The 16,503-nt window shown below is 35.7% G+C and overlaps 1 protein-coding gene across 1 annotated transcript; it reads left to right on the top strand.

Moving 5' to 3' along the window:
* Nucleotides 1-5,544: 5,544 nt before the first annotated feature.
* LOC132549058 (cytochrome P450 4A25-like) lies at nt 5,545-16,139 on the top strand. The gene is made up of 11 exons (XM_060212959.1): nt 5,545-5,919; nt 6,308-6,452; nt 6,781-6,962; nt 7,167-7,291; nt 7,622-7,684; nt 9,806-9,929; nt 10,707-10,836; nt 11,004-11,133; nt 12,570-12,848; nt 13,187-13,252; nt 14,243-16,139. The coding sequence occupies exons 1-11, from the start codon at nt 5,728-5,730 to the stop codon at nt 14,343-14,345; spliced, it is 1,539 nt and encodes a 512-aa protein (XP_060068942.1). The 5' UTR covers nt 5,545-5,727; the 3' UTR covers nt 14,346-16,139.
* The last annotated feature ends 364 nt before the right edge of the window (nt 16,140-16,503 follow it).

Raw genomic sequence — 16,503 nt, 5'->3', positions numbered from 1 at the left:
CAGGTAGCAATCAGCCATTCTTATCCAATGTCTTGGATAACTTTTCCAATATCACTCAGTTCCTGAAAAACTCAATATAACAGTAAATAAAAGTGAAACCTATTCACTAAAAAAATGCTAGTTTGTTCATCATTTTTGCTAGTGGAAATTTTAGGCACTAGCAATGGTTTGCTAGTGCCTAAAACAGTTAATTTCGACCCCTGGTAGTACTTACGTTAAATTGAGACGAAAATATGCACAGCCTTGTACTAAACTTTATGAGACCAAATATTTCCCCTACGGTTGCTTTGCACGTGCATGATTTATACGTCGTTACGGGTCAAGCTTTCCTGACAATGTATATTTTTTATATATCATTCACTTGTACACTTGTCTTTCATTTATTCTGACTTCGTGCAATTTTTTTTAGTGATGGAGCATGTACATAGAAATAAATGCCTGGTTTTTGCTTAAGAATTTTCCTTAATTCCTAAACACCATCAGAAGTCATGGATATGTTCCCGTTCTTATTTGCGAATTCGTATGCAGAATATATTAAAAAAACTTTTTCTTTAATATTTTAAGTAGTTCTCCGATATAACACAATCTGGGACGTATAACGAACCTATTTTAAGTAGGTCTCCGATATAACACAGTCTGTGGTGTACAATGAACCTATTTTAAGTAGTTCTCCGATATAACACAGTCTGGGACGTATAACGAACCTATTTTAAGTAGTTCTCCGATATAACACAGTCTGGGGTGTACAATGAACCTATTTTAAGTAGTTCTCCGATATAACACAGTCTGGGGTGTACAATGAACCTATTTTAAGTAGGTCTCCGATATAACACAGTCTGTGGTGTACAATGAACCTATTTTAAGTAGTTCTCCGATATAACACAATCTGGGACGTATAATGAACCTATTTTAAGTAGTTCTCCGATATAACACAGTCTGGGGTGTATAACGAACCTATTTTAAGTAGTTCTCTGATATAACACAGTCTGGGGTGTACAATGAATCTATTTTAAGTAGATCTCCGATATAACACAGTCTGTGGTGTACAATGAACCTATTTTAAGTAGTTCTCCGATATAACACAGTCTGGGGTGTACAATGAACCTATTTTAAGTAGGTCTCCGATATAACACAGTCTGTGGTGTACAATGAACCTATTTTAAGTAGTTCTCCGATATAACACAGTCTGGGACGTATAACGAACCTATTTTAAGTAGTTCTCCGATATAACACAGTCTGGGGTGTACAATGAACCTATTTTAAGTAGTTCTCCGATATAACACAGTCTGGGACGTATAACGAACCTATTTTAAGTAGTTCTCCGATATAACACAGTCTGGGGTGTACAATGAACCTATTTTAAGTAGTTCTCCGATATAACACAGTCTGGGACGATATAACACAATCTGGGAATGAACCTATTTTAAGTAGTTCTCCGATATAACACAGTCTGGGGTGTACAATGAACCTATTTTAAGTAGTTCTCCGATATAACACAATCTGGGACGTATAACGAACCTATTTTAAGTAGTTCTCCGATATAACACAGTCTGGGACGTATAATGAACCTATTTTAAGTAGTTCTCCGATATAACACAATCTGTGGTGTACAATGAACCTATTTTAAGTAGTTCTCCGATATAACACAGTCTGGGGTGTACAATGAACCTATTTTAAGTAGTTCTCCGATATAACACAGTCTGGGACGTATAATGAACCTATTTTAAGTAGTTCTCCGATATAACACAGTCTGGGGTGTACAATGAACCTATTTTAAGTAGTTCTCCGATATAACACAATCTGTGGTGTACAATGAACCTATTTTAAGTAGTTCTCCGATATAACACAATCTGTGGTGTACAATGAACCTATTTTAAGTAGTTCTCCGATATAACACAGTCTGGGGTGTACAATGAACCTATTTTAAGTAGTTCTCCGATATAACACAATCTGTGGTGTACAATGAACCTATTTTAAGTAGTTCTCCGATATAACACAGTCTGGGACGTATAACGAACCTATTTTAAGTAGTTCTCCGATATAACACAATCTGTGGTGTACAATGAACCTATTTTAAGTAGTTCTCCGATATAACACAGTCTGGGACGTATAATGAACCTATTTTAAGTAGTTCTCCGATATAACACAGTCTGGGGTGTACAATGAACCTATTTTAAGTAGTTCTCCGATATAACACAGTCTGGGACGTATAATGAACCTATTTTAAGTAGGTCTCCGATATAACACAGTCTGGGGTGTACAATGAACCTATTTTAAGTAGTTCTCCGATATAACACAGTCTGGGACGTATAACGAACCTATTTTAAGTAGTTCTCCGATATAACACAGTCTGGGGTGTACAATGAACCTATTTTAAGTAGTTCTCCGATATAACACAGTCTGGGACGTATAATGAACCTATTTTAAGTAGGTCTCCGATATAACACAGTCTGGGGTGTACAATGAACCTATTTTAAGTAGTTCTCCGATATAACACAGTCTGGGACGTATAATGAACCTATTTTAAGTAGTTCTCCGATATAACACAGTCTGGGGTGTACAATGAACCTATTTTAAGTAGTTCTCCGATATAACACAGTCTGGGACGTATAACGAACCTATTTTAAGTAGTTCTCCGATATAACACAGTCTGGGGTGTACAATGAACCTATTTTAAGTAGTTCTCCGATATAACACAGTCTGGGACGTATAACGAACCTATTTTAAGTAGTTCTCCGATATAACACAGTCTGGGGTGTACAATGAACCTATTTTAAGTAGTTCTCCAATATAACACAATCTGTGGTGTACAATGAACCTATTTTAAGTAGTTCTCCGATATAACACAATCTGGGGTGTATAATGAACCTATTTTAAGTAGTTCTCCGATATAACACAGTCTGGGGTGTACAATGAACCTATTTTAAGTAGTTCTCCGATATAACACAGTCTGGGGTGTACAATGAACCTATTTTAAGTAGTTCTCCGATATAACACAGTCTGTGGTGTACAATGAACCTATTTTAAGTAGTTCTCCGATATAACACAATCTGTGGTGTACAATGAACCTATTTTAAGTAGTTCTCCGATATAACACAGTCTGGGGTGTACAATGAACCTATTTTAAGTAGTTCTCCGATATAACACAGTCTGGGACGTATAACGAACCTATTTTAAGTAGTTTTCCGATATAACACAGTCTGGGGTGTACAATGAACCTATTTTAAGTAGTTCTCCAATATAACACAATCTGTGGTGTACAATGAACCTATTTTAAGTAGTTCTCCGATATAACACAATCTGGGGTGTATAATGAACCTATTTTAAGTAGTTCTCCGATATAACACAGTCTGGGGTGTACAATGAACCTATTTTAAGTAGTTCTCCGATATAACACAGTCTGGGGTGTACAATGAACCTATTTTAAGTAGTTCTCCGATATAACACATTCTGGGGTGTACAATGAACCTATTTTAAGTAGTTCTCCGATATAACACAATCTGTGGTGTACAATGAACCTATTTTAAGTAGTTCTCCGATATAACACAATCTGTGGTGTACAATGAACCTATTTTAAGTAGTTCTCCGATATAACACAATCTGTGGTGTACAATGAACCTATTTTAAGTAGTTCTCCGATATAACACAATCTGTGGTGTACAATGAACCTATTTTAAGTAGTTCTCCGATATAACACAATCTGTGGTGTACAATGAACCTATTTTAAGTAGTTCTCCGATATAACACAGTCTGTGGTGTACAATGAACCTATTTTAAGTAGTTCTCCGATATAACACAGTCTGTGGTGTACAATGAACCTATTTTAAGTAGTTCTCCGATATAACACAGTCTGTGGTGTACAATGAACCTATTTTAAGTAGTTCTCCGATATAACACAATCTGTGGTGTACAATGAACCTATTTTAAGTAGTTCTCGGATATAACACAATCTGTGGTGTACAATGAACCTATTTTAAGTAGTTCTCCGATATAACACAGTCTGTGGTGTACAATGAACCTATTTTAAGTAGTTCTCCGATATAACACAATCTGGGACGTATAACGAACCTATTTTAAGTAGGTCTCCGATATAACACAATCTGGGACGTATAACGAACCTATTTTAAGTAGTTCTCCGATATAACACAATCTGTGGTGTACAATGAACCTATTTTAAGTAGTTCTCCGATATAACACAATCTGGGACGTGTAATGAACCTATTTTAAGTAGGTCTTTGATATAACACAATCTGTGGTGTACAATGAACCTATTTTAAGTAGTTCTCCGATATAACACAATCTGGGACGTGTAATGAACCTATTTTAAGTAGGTCTCCGATATAACACAATCTGTGGTGTACAATGAACCTATTTTAAGTAGTTCTCCGATATAACACAATCTGGGACGTATAATGAACCTATTTTAAGTAGGTCTCCGATATAACACAATCTGTGGTGTACAATGAACCTATTTTAAGTAGGTCTCCGATATAACACAATCTGGGACGTATAATGAACCTATTTTAAGTAGTTCTCCGATATAACACAATCTGGGACGTATAACGGACCTATTTTAAGTAGGTCTCCGATATAACACAATCTGGGGTGTACAATGAACCTATTTTAAGTAGTTCTCCGATATAACACAATCTGGGACGTATAATGAACCTATTTTAAGTAGGTCTCCGATATAACACAATCTGTGGTGTACAGTGAACCTATTTTAAGTAGGTCTCCGATATAACACAATCTGGGACGTATAATGAACCTATTTTAAGTAGTTCTCCGATATAACACAATCTGGGAAGTATAACGAACCTATTTTAAGTAGTTCTCCGATATAACACAATCTGGGGTGTACAATGAACCTATTTTAAGTAGTTCTCCGATATAACACAATCTGGGACGTGTAATGAACCTATTTTAAGTAGGTCTTTGATATAACACAATCTGGGATGTATAATTAACCTATTTTATATTCATTTCATCATTATGACACCAAAAACGCGTGAGCGTGTGTGTGTGTTGGGGGGGGGGGGGGGGGGGGGGAGTTATGAAGCATTTCTGGAGCTGTTGATTCTAATCCTAGTCGATTTCTTCTCATTTCTTAAATTGAGTTCCAGAAAAGGCGCAACAAATACTGATTTAGTTAAACCACCACTTTATTGAGAACTCTTTTTAAGAGTCACGGGTAATATATACTTTATAGGTACAGGGGCACTGCCCCACCCCACTTCACTCCATCTTTTTTTATTTGCTTATATATATACAGATCATGATATATTTAAACATCCCTGAAAAATGTTATAACTATCGAATAATAAAGAAATATTACTTTTTTTACATTAGATTTTAATTTAATAGAGCATGATATATCAATGAAAACCTCGAAACTTAAAAACCAATTGTAGGCTAACTGTACCCGCAAATACTTTTAAAAATCGGCTCATGAATTTTAGCGTCGAAGAATGTGCTAGGGGAGGCTACTCTTATAAAATAACAACGATCTAAATTTTAACCCGTGGACTTCGGGATGTGAAAAACAGTGACGCGATCAGCTGATGATGCGGACGTGATGTGTATAGATTATCGTTGTACTGATATGTGTCTAGTTTATGAGAAAGTTATCGACATTATCTGTCACATCGGACAGCGAGAAGAAGAAGTTTGTTTTTACAAATTCGTACGGTGTTCACCTGTTGTTTACAAACTTGTCCCTCCATCACAATGAAGACAAGTCTCCTGTCTAGTCCGGCTATGACAGTCTGGAACATCGTCGGAACGATTGCCCTGGGACTTTTTATTTATATTGTGTATGAAGTTATACGATTCCTACTACACGTGCGTTACGTGTGTAAAACGTATCGTGATTTACCCGGACCTGACGGTACACATTGGCTGTATGGGCATCTACACCAGGTAAATATAAACAAGTTAATTTAACTTTTAGTCCAGGTTATGATGTTTTTAAGTCGGAATAAAAACACTAAAAACAAGTTTGTATAACGGCCTTTGATTGACTGTCCACAAGATAATCTATATCATGAGTAATACATTTATATTTATGTAACAGGTGAGGGAAGTTGCCCATCACAAGCTGAGACTGCCAAGCTTGTTTTTTATGGTTGAGTGTGACCAATGCAAAACACCAATATGGCGGAATATGATTAAGACTACCAGTAATAAATATTTCTATCAGATTTTTTTTATATTGCCTATTAGCAAATCAAAACTACAGATCAAGGTTTCAAATCACTTTATCAAATACCAAGTATTTTTTCTGTATGTGTGGATTTATTTTCTGCAGCTTCCAAAGACAAGCCATGAGAGAATTGAGTATGGGATGAAAAATACTATAAAGTTTCCACGATTCTACCGCTTTTGGTCAGGCCCTAGGGCAAATATTGTCCTGAATCACCCCGAAACTATCAAAGTTGTCATCAAAACAGCAGGTGGGAATGTAATGATCTTAGTTTTAAAATAGCGGCCATTCTTAGCAATAGATAAGAATTTCCAATTAGTTATATATATATATGTAAACATGCAATATTACAAGATGAATGGTTTGTTTCACTTATTTTTGGCGCATTTATAGTGTATAATGATTATAGGGTGATGTACACTTATTATAAATGAGATATACAGAATGTATACCTGCACCTGTAACAATGGATTGGCACTTTCTTTATACAATGTGTGCATATTCATTATTGACTGATAAATACATTATATAAACCTTAAAGTTGTCTTTTTATCTGATGGTGATGTTCTTTATTTCAGAGCCAAAGCCAACAGGATTTGGAGGTTCATATAGACATGCCTTACCCTGGCTCGGCCCAGGACTGCTCATTGCAGGGGGCAAGAAGTGGGCTCGGGCTCGCCGTCTACTCACACCAGCTTTCCATTTTGATGTCTTACGACCATATATGGATATCTACAACGAGGCAGCAGAAGAATTGTTGGTAAGGCTCAGCTGAGAGAGGAACATTTACTGTTAGAATGTCATGATCAGCCCCGTAACATAAGTAATGTAGGAGACCTTAACATTAATATTCCATGATCACATTTTCCTGAAAAAAATTAGGAAAACAAAAATGCTTTTATAAACAACGAGGACAAGACATTTTCTTTCCAAATATTTTTGTTACATCTGATTTTTTTTATAGAAAAACATTGACCTGTGTGCGGAGAAAGGCGAGAGTTTTGAAACATTCAATGTAGTAAGTGCCTGTACCCTTGACATCATACTGAGATGTGCCTTCTCCTACCGTACCAACTGTCAGAACCTCGGGTACGTTTTATACTCTTATCTCATTGGTCACATGTCACATAAATCTCATCACACAAATCTCATCTCACACAACTCTCATTTTACACAACTTTTGTTTAACGCAACTCTTATCTTCCAAAACTCTCATCTCGTACAATTTTCATCCAATGCAACATTCGACACTGATGGAAGTTTAGCACAATTTTCCTCTCACACGTTTCACTTCATCTAATTTATCTTGACCATCAAAACTTGAATGCATATAAAACAGTTACATTTGATGTTGGAGGATTCAATGCTTGTCTGCAGGCCAGTTTTATATTCAATTTTTTAATGAACTTAAATCTGCAGGGAAAGTCATCCATATGTGACAGCAGTGAAGGAATTAGCTGAGGCCTGGGGTGTGAGAAGTCGGTAAGTAGGCAGGACCATGTCACACTCTTTACACTGAAAGTTTAAACTTACAGAGACAAGAGGATTTCATGTCAGATAAATTTACAGAAATAGATTTCATGTAGAAAACACTGACAACAGAATATTTCCATTAACACAGTCCCCATAAATATATCATGGCTAAAATAATTGCAAGTGAACACAAGTACACAATTATATATAATGACTATTTGTGTACCCATTAGTGGTAAGTGACTATTTGTGTACCCATTAGTGGTAAATGACTATTTGTGTACCCATTAGTGGTAAGTGAATATTTGTGTACCCATTAGTGGTAAATGACTATTTGTGTACTCATTAGTGGTAAGTGACTATTTGTGTACCAATTAGTGGTAAGTGAATATTTGTGTACTCATTAGTGGTAAATGACTATTTGTGTACTCATTAGTGGTAAGTGACTATTTGTGTACCCATTAGTGGTAAGTGACTATTTGTGTACTCATTAGTGGTAAATGACTATTTGTGTACAATTAGTTGTAAGTGACCATTTGTGTACTCATTAGTGGTAAATGACTATTTGTGTACCCATTAGTGGTAAATGACTATTTGTGTACTCATTAGTGGTAAGTGACTATTTGTGTACCCATTAGTGGTAAGTGACTATTTGTGTACCCATTAGTGGTAAGTGACTATTTGTGTACCCATTAGTGGTAAGTGACTATTTGTGTACTCATTAGTGGTAAGTGACTATTTGTGTACCCATTAGTGGTAAGTGAATATTTGTGTACTCATTAGTGGTAAGTGACTATTTGTGTACCAATTAGTGGTAAGTGACTATTTGTGTACCAATTAGTGGTAAGTGACTATTTGTGTACCCATTAGTGGTAAATGACTATTTGTGTACCCATTAGTGGTAAGTGAATATTTGTGTACCCATTAGTGGTAAGTGAATATTTGTGTACCCATTAGTGGTAAGTGACTATTTGTGTACCCATTAGTGGTAAGTGACTATTTGTGTACCCATTAGTGGTAAGTGAATATTTGTGTACCCATTAGTGGTAAGTGAATATTTGTGTACCCATTAGTGGTAAGTGACTATTTGTGTACCCATTAGTGGTAAGTGACTATTTGCGTACTCATTAGTGGTAAATGACTATTTGTGTACCCATTAGTGGTAAGTGACTATTTGTGTACCAATTAGTGGTAAGTGAATATTTGTGTACCCATTAGTGGTAAGTGACTATTTGTGTACCCATTAGTGGTAAGTGACTATTTGTGTACCCATTAGTGGTAAGTGAATATTTCCACATGCAGTTGTGAAAAGTGATAAACTTGAGTACCCAGTGATTGGTAATGTATTGAGTACCCTGTAGTAGTTAGCGAATATGTCAGTAGTCAGTATTGGTAAGTGATATATTTGAGTACCTTGCAGTATCAAATGAATGTTTCAGTAACCAGTGGGAAATGATGTAATGATTGCTCAGTAATGATAAGCGAGTATTTCAAAGAGTACCTTAACATGGTAATATAGTATTTCAGTGAGTACCCCATATTGGTAATATAGTATTTCAGTGAGTACCCTATAGTGGTAATTGAGTATTTCAGTGAGTACCCTATAGTGGTAATTGAGTATTTCAGTGAGTCCCCTATAGTGGTAAGTCAGTATTTCAGTGAGTACCTTGTGGTGGTAAGCAAGTATTTTAAGTGACTAACCTGTGGTAGTAAGTCAGTATTTCAGTGAGTACCTTGTAATGGTAAGCAAGTATTTTAAGTGAGTAACCTGTGGTAGTAAGTCAGTATTTCAGTGAGTACCTTGTGGTAGTAAGTGAGTATTTCAGTGAGTACCTTGTGGTAGTAAGTGAGTATTTCAGTGAGTACCTTGTGGTAGTAAGTGAGTATTTCAGTGAGTACCTTGTGGTAGTGAGTATTTCAGTGAGTACCTTGTGGTAGTAAGTGAGTATTTCAGTGAGTACCTTGTGGTAGTAAGTGAGTATTTCAGTTAGTACCTTGTGGTAGTAAGTGAGTATTTCAGTTAGTAGCCTGTGGTGGTAAGTGAATATTTTAATACTGGCTGAAGTAGTAACAAGTGTTTTATATGCTGAAAAGAACAGATACAATTTATCTTTACTGTGAATTTTGTAGAAATCCTATGCTGTATTTTGACTTGATCTTCTACCTGACTAAAACTGGACGACGCTTCAACAAGAATTGTAAATTTGTACACAAAGTGGCCGAGGAAGTAATTGACAAACGCAAGGAGACATTGGTATGTTACTATTGTTTTATGATATCAGTACAATATGATTTATTAATGTTGCCTGCCTGAAAATAAACAGTGTCTAGACTACCTCATGAATAATGTAAAACACCTACTAGGTATGTCAGTTCATCCATCCTGCCTGTTTGTGGACTTTACCTCTCACTGAAGAGATTGGAGCGCTTGATCTCTAAGTGATGTAGTGGTAAAAATTTTAATTTAGCAGTAATAAAGATTATGACATCATGATGTTGAATTATACAGAAAGATATAACAAGTTATATTATTCTCCACCTGTTGTCAATTTTTACTGGTTACCCAAATTCCTTAGTGTCAATTTTTACTGGTTACCCATATTCCATAATGTCAAATGTTCATGGTTACGAATAATCCTTGTTTCAACTGTTACTGGTTTTTTTATAGTCCATAGTATCAACTTTCTCTGGTTACCCATGATCCTTAGTATCAACTTTTTCTGGTTACCCATGATCCTTAGTGTCAATTTTTACTGGTTACCCATGATCCTTAGTGTCAATAGACTTGATTACCCATAATCCTTAGTGTCAATAGACTTGATTACCCATAATCCTTAGTGTCAGTAGACTTGATGACCCTGACCTGTCGCATTTCGAAGCAAAGTCTAGCAGAGAGTAAAATAATTCTGGCAGGCAATCCAGTATATAGTGCCAAATATTCCTGATTACCTATAATACTTAGTGTCAACAGTTACTGGACACCAAAATCTCCTAGTGTCAACTAGTTTTCTCCCTTTACCTGAATTTCCAGGATGCTGGACATGTTCCAGAGAAGAAGTATAAAGATTTCTTGGACATCCTATTGATGGCTCGGGACGAGAATGGGAATGGACTCAGCAGAGAGGAAATTCGAAATGAAGTTGATACATTCTTATTTGAAGGTATTTGAATGTGCAGTCTAGCAAACATGAAATATCCCTACCGTAAGCTAATTCCATTCTCAGCCAGGTAATATTGTTACCTATAGAATCCATTAGAGTACCACAAACATTTTAAAACCAACATACATGTATTATATTCATCTAAATATCTTTGGTCCCGTAACAAGGTCACGACACAACGGCCAGCGCCATCTCCTGGATCCTGTATGCTCTGGCTACACACCCAGAACACCAGACCAAAGTCCAGGAGGAGATTGATCATGTCCTGGAAGGGCGAGAATCTGGCCGACTTGAGTGGTCAGTTTACCTTTTGTTTTACGATGAATCATGTGTATGTAATAGAAAATATTTACAATTTGTCACATAAATTTTCTGACATGTATTATGGCCTTGTCATGATAATTTAGACACAAAATCATCGTGTGATAAAACTATGGTGATGTTATAACTGCATGACGTCACTTAAATGTCTTAGGGTTGAAAAAAACCTGTGTATTGTAAAGGGAAATTAGTGTGAGATTTTTATTTTGATGAGAAGATTCTTACACTTTTGCACAGTTTCTTTCTTAAGTACAAGTGGCATTCCAATCAAACCTGGAATATAGGTACAGTGTAGGTTGGAATAAAGGTTCTTATAGCACAAACATTGGAATATTTGAGTGTGACCTTTCCATGACTACACGGTCACCTTTATCTTATAACACAACCAGTAGAAGATTAGAGTGTGACCTTTCCATGACTACACAGTCACCTTCATCTTATAACACAACCAGTAGAAAATTAGTGTGTGACCTTTCAATGATTACATTAGTGTGTGACCTTTCCACGACTACACGGTCAACTATCTTATAACACAACCAGTAGAAGATTAGAGTGTGACCTTTCCATGACTACACAGTCACCTTCATCATATAACACAACCAGTAGAAAATTAGTGTGTGACCTTTCAATGATTACATTAGTGTGTGACCTTTCCATGACTACACGGTCAACTATCTTATAACACAACCAGTAGAAGATTAGAGTGTAACCTTTCCATGACCTTCACCTTCATCAGATAAACGCCCCCATAGAGCGTACTAACCCTGACATATGCAGTGTATGAGATGATAGGGAATGAACCTTTTCACCTGTACTATAATCCTCTGTAGACTAAGGTCAAAAATAGTGTGACAAGATGGTAAACAGAACACCCTATTTATGTTACCAACTTTAAGGAAATGTTCTGAAAGACATTGTAGTATGTACATCTGAACCTTCCAAATACATTACATAAATTTGGTTGTTTTGGTGGGGGGGGGGGGGGGGGGGTTTGGACAAAAATGTGAAACTTTTGAGAAATGACTACAATGTCATCATGACTTGCTCTCTACTCTACTCTCCAGAATTACTTTATAGTCATATTGAAACAAGTACTGTTATATTCCATGCAAGTTCTTCTCTCCATCTTCGGGACAAGTGATATTTTGGAGTCAAAAAAGTTATATCTGAGAAATTACAGAATGGAAGGATTTATAAATTTTCATGTTTTGCAATATTTAAACATGACAGTAACATTTCTATAGTGTTTACATTTTAGTGATTTCCTTGGAAAGCTTAATTTTGCATTTTGCTTAAAAATGTCCATACTATCAAACAGGACAAGGGAGACTTTTAAGATATACATAATTCCTGTTTAAAGTGAAAGTCACTGTTGTGTGTGTGTCTGATTACTTACATTAAATCTGTTACAGGGAGGACATGCCAAAGTTGGAATACCTGACAATGTGTATTAAAGAAGGAATGAGATTGTATAGTCCTGTACCATTTATACAACGACAGAGTACACAGGAGTTCACTATCGACAACCAGACCTTCCCCGCCGGCACCTTTATGTCAATTGGAATATACTCTGTACATCACAATCCAAAGGTGTGGGAAAACGCCTATCAGTTCATACCTCAGAGATTCTCAAAGGAAAATGCTGCGAAAATGGATTCATTTGCCTTCATCCCTTTCTCAGCTGGTCCACGGTAAGTAGTTAGTGCAAAAAGGTAAGGAAACTACCAGAAAATTCATTATGATGCTATTTGTATTTAGATAAAATTCCTGTGATGAAACAGAGAAGTATCGCCATGACAATAGATGTAGAATTGGTTTCCTGTTATCAAGCAGGATCATTCTCATTATGTTCTTATACCACACAAAACATCATATAAAATCGATAAACTGATCAAGATTTTTTATGATGGATGAAATAATATTACAAATAAAAGAGACATTAACATTTATCAAGAATGCAATAGTTATTTCATGATTTTTTTGAAAATGGTGCACATCAATTCCTGAAAAAAATCTTATCCTTCTTCAGAAACTGCATTGGACAAAATTTTGCCATGAATGAGGAGAAAGTAGTCATAGCAAGGATATTACAAAAGTAAGTAAGAGATTTCCTTTTTGCTGTGATCAGTGGAATTGCCTCCCCTTTGTTATTGTCAGAGTTTTCTCCCCTTTGCTGTTTTGTAAACTGTTAAGCAACTACTACTTCAATGAGCAGGGCTTATCAATGTAGGTATCTTGTTAAATGGTTTTTAGGTCATGTCACCTGAAGAGACTGGATGACCTGTAGCCATTATGTGTCTCCTTTGCATAAACTTTTCATTCAAACAACAATAAGCAAAAGACTCATTATGCTGATATTGGGTCTTTGGTATGCCGAGATGTAGGACTATAAGTTTGCTCAAATAAATGACCTTGAATCACAGGGATAAAAAGTGTTAAACTCTTTAGATGACTGTAACATGCCAGGATGAAGAGCTATTAAGTTCGTTCAGATGAATGATTTTGGCCCACTTTCAAGGTCACAGAGGAAAATGTGTTAAAATTTTCAAATGACTTTCTCTCAATAAATAAAAAAAACTCAGGGTGCTGATTTTAGGCCTGTAGCATGCTATGATGTCGGGTTATAAAGTTTGTTGAAAATGAATAATCTTAATGAAAATTCTAGGTAAAAGCTGGGAATTAAATGTGCTGAAATTTTAAAAATGAAAGGCCCATGCTATTAATAATAGTTCTGTAAAATAACTGGATGAAGGGATTCAAAGTTTTCTCAAATAGTTTACCTTGACCCACTTTCAAGGTCACAGGGATCAAATGTGTTGAGTACTTGATTTTATTTCTGTCAACAAGCAATGGGCCCAGGATCATGGTAGATATGTAGTAAGATTTCAAGTTTGCAAAAATTGACTTTATGAACTGACCAAGTTTTCTGTGTAGAACCAGTGAATGATGCTGGCCCATTTAGCTACTTATTAGGTGTTTATGGCCAGGTGGCTGTGAAGGCCCATAGGCCTCTGATTTTTACTATAATTGTGTTAGTTGTCTCCGCACTGTTGATGACCATTAAATTGCTGCCTCATTGTTCTAGGTATACTCTAGAAGTTGATCCAAAAGTTGAAGTAAAGCTGAAGGCTGCAGCAGTGATGAGGTCTTTGAATGGTGTCTACCTCTTCAACAAACGTCGGCAATGATTGGCAATTCAAGCATAATTGAACAGAATATTTCCAGTATGCACATATGTGACACATATTTGGCATAGGAAAGAATTTTTGTGTTGTAAATACTTACAACGAAATGATTACAAACAACGAAATGATTACAAGGATCTATTTATTAATCAGATTTCACTGTGACATGCCTGGAAATATCTCAGTCACACCTGAATATAAACTTGTCACACCTGATAATATCTAAGTCACACCTGGTTATATTCCAGTCACACCTGATAATATCTCAAGGCACACCTGGTAGTATCTCAGTCTCACCTGGTACTATCCCAGTCAAATCTGGTACTATCTCAGTCAAATCTGGTAATTTCCCAGTCAAATCTGGTACTATCCCAGTCTCACCTGGTAGTATCTCAGTCTCACCTGGTAATATCTAAGTCACACTTGATAATATCTAAGTCACACCTGGTTATATCCCTGTCATATCTGGCCAGTTACACATTGTAATATTTTTGGCACATCTGGTTATTTGATATCCTAGCTGAGGAAAACCTGGTAATATCACACTCCTGTCTGGAATATCCCAGTCCTACACTGTCACACCTTGTTGATGATTTACAGGTTTTTGTAGGCGGTGATTGTTGTAGGATGATATGATAACAATGAGTGCCTTGAATATTATTTTGTGTTTTTTATTCCATTGTTTTATTTGGTTGATTTATTAAGTGGGAATATTTTGTAGACTGAAAATAGACTTCAACATGGTCATTATCAATATTAAACATAAAATAAGCATCATGGGATTGACCTAAATTGATCATTTAGGACAGTTTGACCTGCGTAGGAGAAAGTTTAGCCTACATAGAGAATGTTGACCGTCATACAGAACAGATGGACAGTGGGACCTTTACATACATGAAGGACACTATGACCATTGTGTAGGACTGTGACCTTCATATAGGACAGGTTGACCTTCATATATTTTACAGTGTACATGTGATATTCATATAGGACATTTTGACTTTAAATACAGAACACTGTGACCTTTATATGGGGTATTCTGACTTCTGTTATGTACCTATAGAATGTCATATGGTGGATTGACTTTTTATGGAATATTCTGACAAGGACAGTCTGATCTTTCAAATGGACGTAGGAAATATCAGACATGGTTTTATGAGGATAGTGTAAAGTACATGTAGGACAAAGTGACCTATATATATACATGTAATATATGACATATATTTTGCTTTAACTGTTAGACATAGAGAACAGGTTATGTATAACACATACACTGCTGATGATGGCCCATATTGACTTTGTAATGTTACAGTCTATTTATTTAAAGCTTTAATAAGGCATTTTTGTGTGTCTTTGTGTTGGAATTGTGTTCAGGAACTTGACATTTTTAGACTGGATGCTTTATTGATGGAGATTTATATTGATGTTAAGTTCAATCTAAGCATGTAAACATTTTTACTAAGATAAGGAGTGTATGATTTAGTCTTAATATTGTAGATTTTTGTACATCTTACATAATGTTTAATCATTACTGAAAGAGTCAGAAAAATCCCCCTTAATAAGGCTTAACAAGCCATGGTAAATTTACCTCACAGAAACAGCTAAATCTTTGATGCAAACCTTTACATCTCATTTCAAATTATACTAATGTTATTAGGTTACCTATTGTACTAAGTTTTTATCTATATATCTAGATTTTGTGATCATGAATTGTGTATTAGATTATTATATTTAGTAAAATTATATGAATTGCTATGTATACATTTATACTTAAATGTATGTTACATTAATACATGTTTTGACATACAATGTAATTGTTTTTTTTAACATTACTGAATTACTTGTATAATGTGACACCGCCTTCCCAGGGTTTTGGGTATGATGATACTCATCCACACACTTGATAAACAGACAATAAACATATGATCTTCTCCATGTTTTTGTTATTTGTGTAACAAGGAGCGAGAGTTATCTCCCATGCAACAAGGATGTATCGAAAAAGTAACTTATTTCATATCGAGGAAACGGAGGCTAAATATGAACAACCCATGTGTTTCGGAATGGTAATCGTTTTCTACTTCATTTGCCATAAGCTTTTACTAAAGCTTTTTCTGTGAAACCACACCTTGCTTAACCATGTTGTAAGCTTTAATGACGTTAG

The sequence above is a fragment of the Ylistrum balloti genome, unplaced genomic scaffold, assembly GCF_031769215.1.
Source record: "Ylistrum balloti isolate Yb309-2 unplaced genomic scaffold, AGI_CSIRO_Ybal_v1 Utg370042, whole genome shotgun sequence".
NCBI classification, from domain to species: domain Eukaryota; kingdom Metazoa; phylum Mollusca; class Bivalvia; order Pectinida; family Pectinidae; genus Ylistrum; species Ylistrum balloti.
The sequence above is the reverse complement of the archived record's forward strand: the minus strand, read 5'-3'. Positions and strand labels throughout refer to the sequence as shown.

Bases quoted from the DNA above. Each gene is read 5' to 3' on its own strand.
- LOC132549058 (XM_060212959.1), top strand. From the start codon at position 5,728: ATGAAGACAAGTCTCCTGTCTAGTCCGGCTATGACAGTCTGGAACATC. The intron at 10,837-11,003 runs GTATTTGAATGT...TCCCGTAACAAG, and splicing joins TGATACATTCTTATTTGAAG to GTCACGACACAACGGCCAGC. The intron at 11,134-12,569 runs GTCAGTTTACCT...AATCTGTTACAG, and splicing joins GAATCTGGCCGACTTGAGTG to GGAGGACATGCCAAAGTTGG.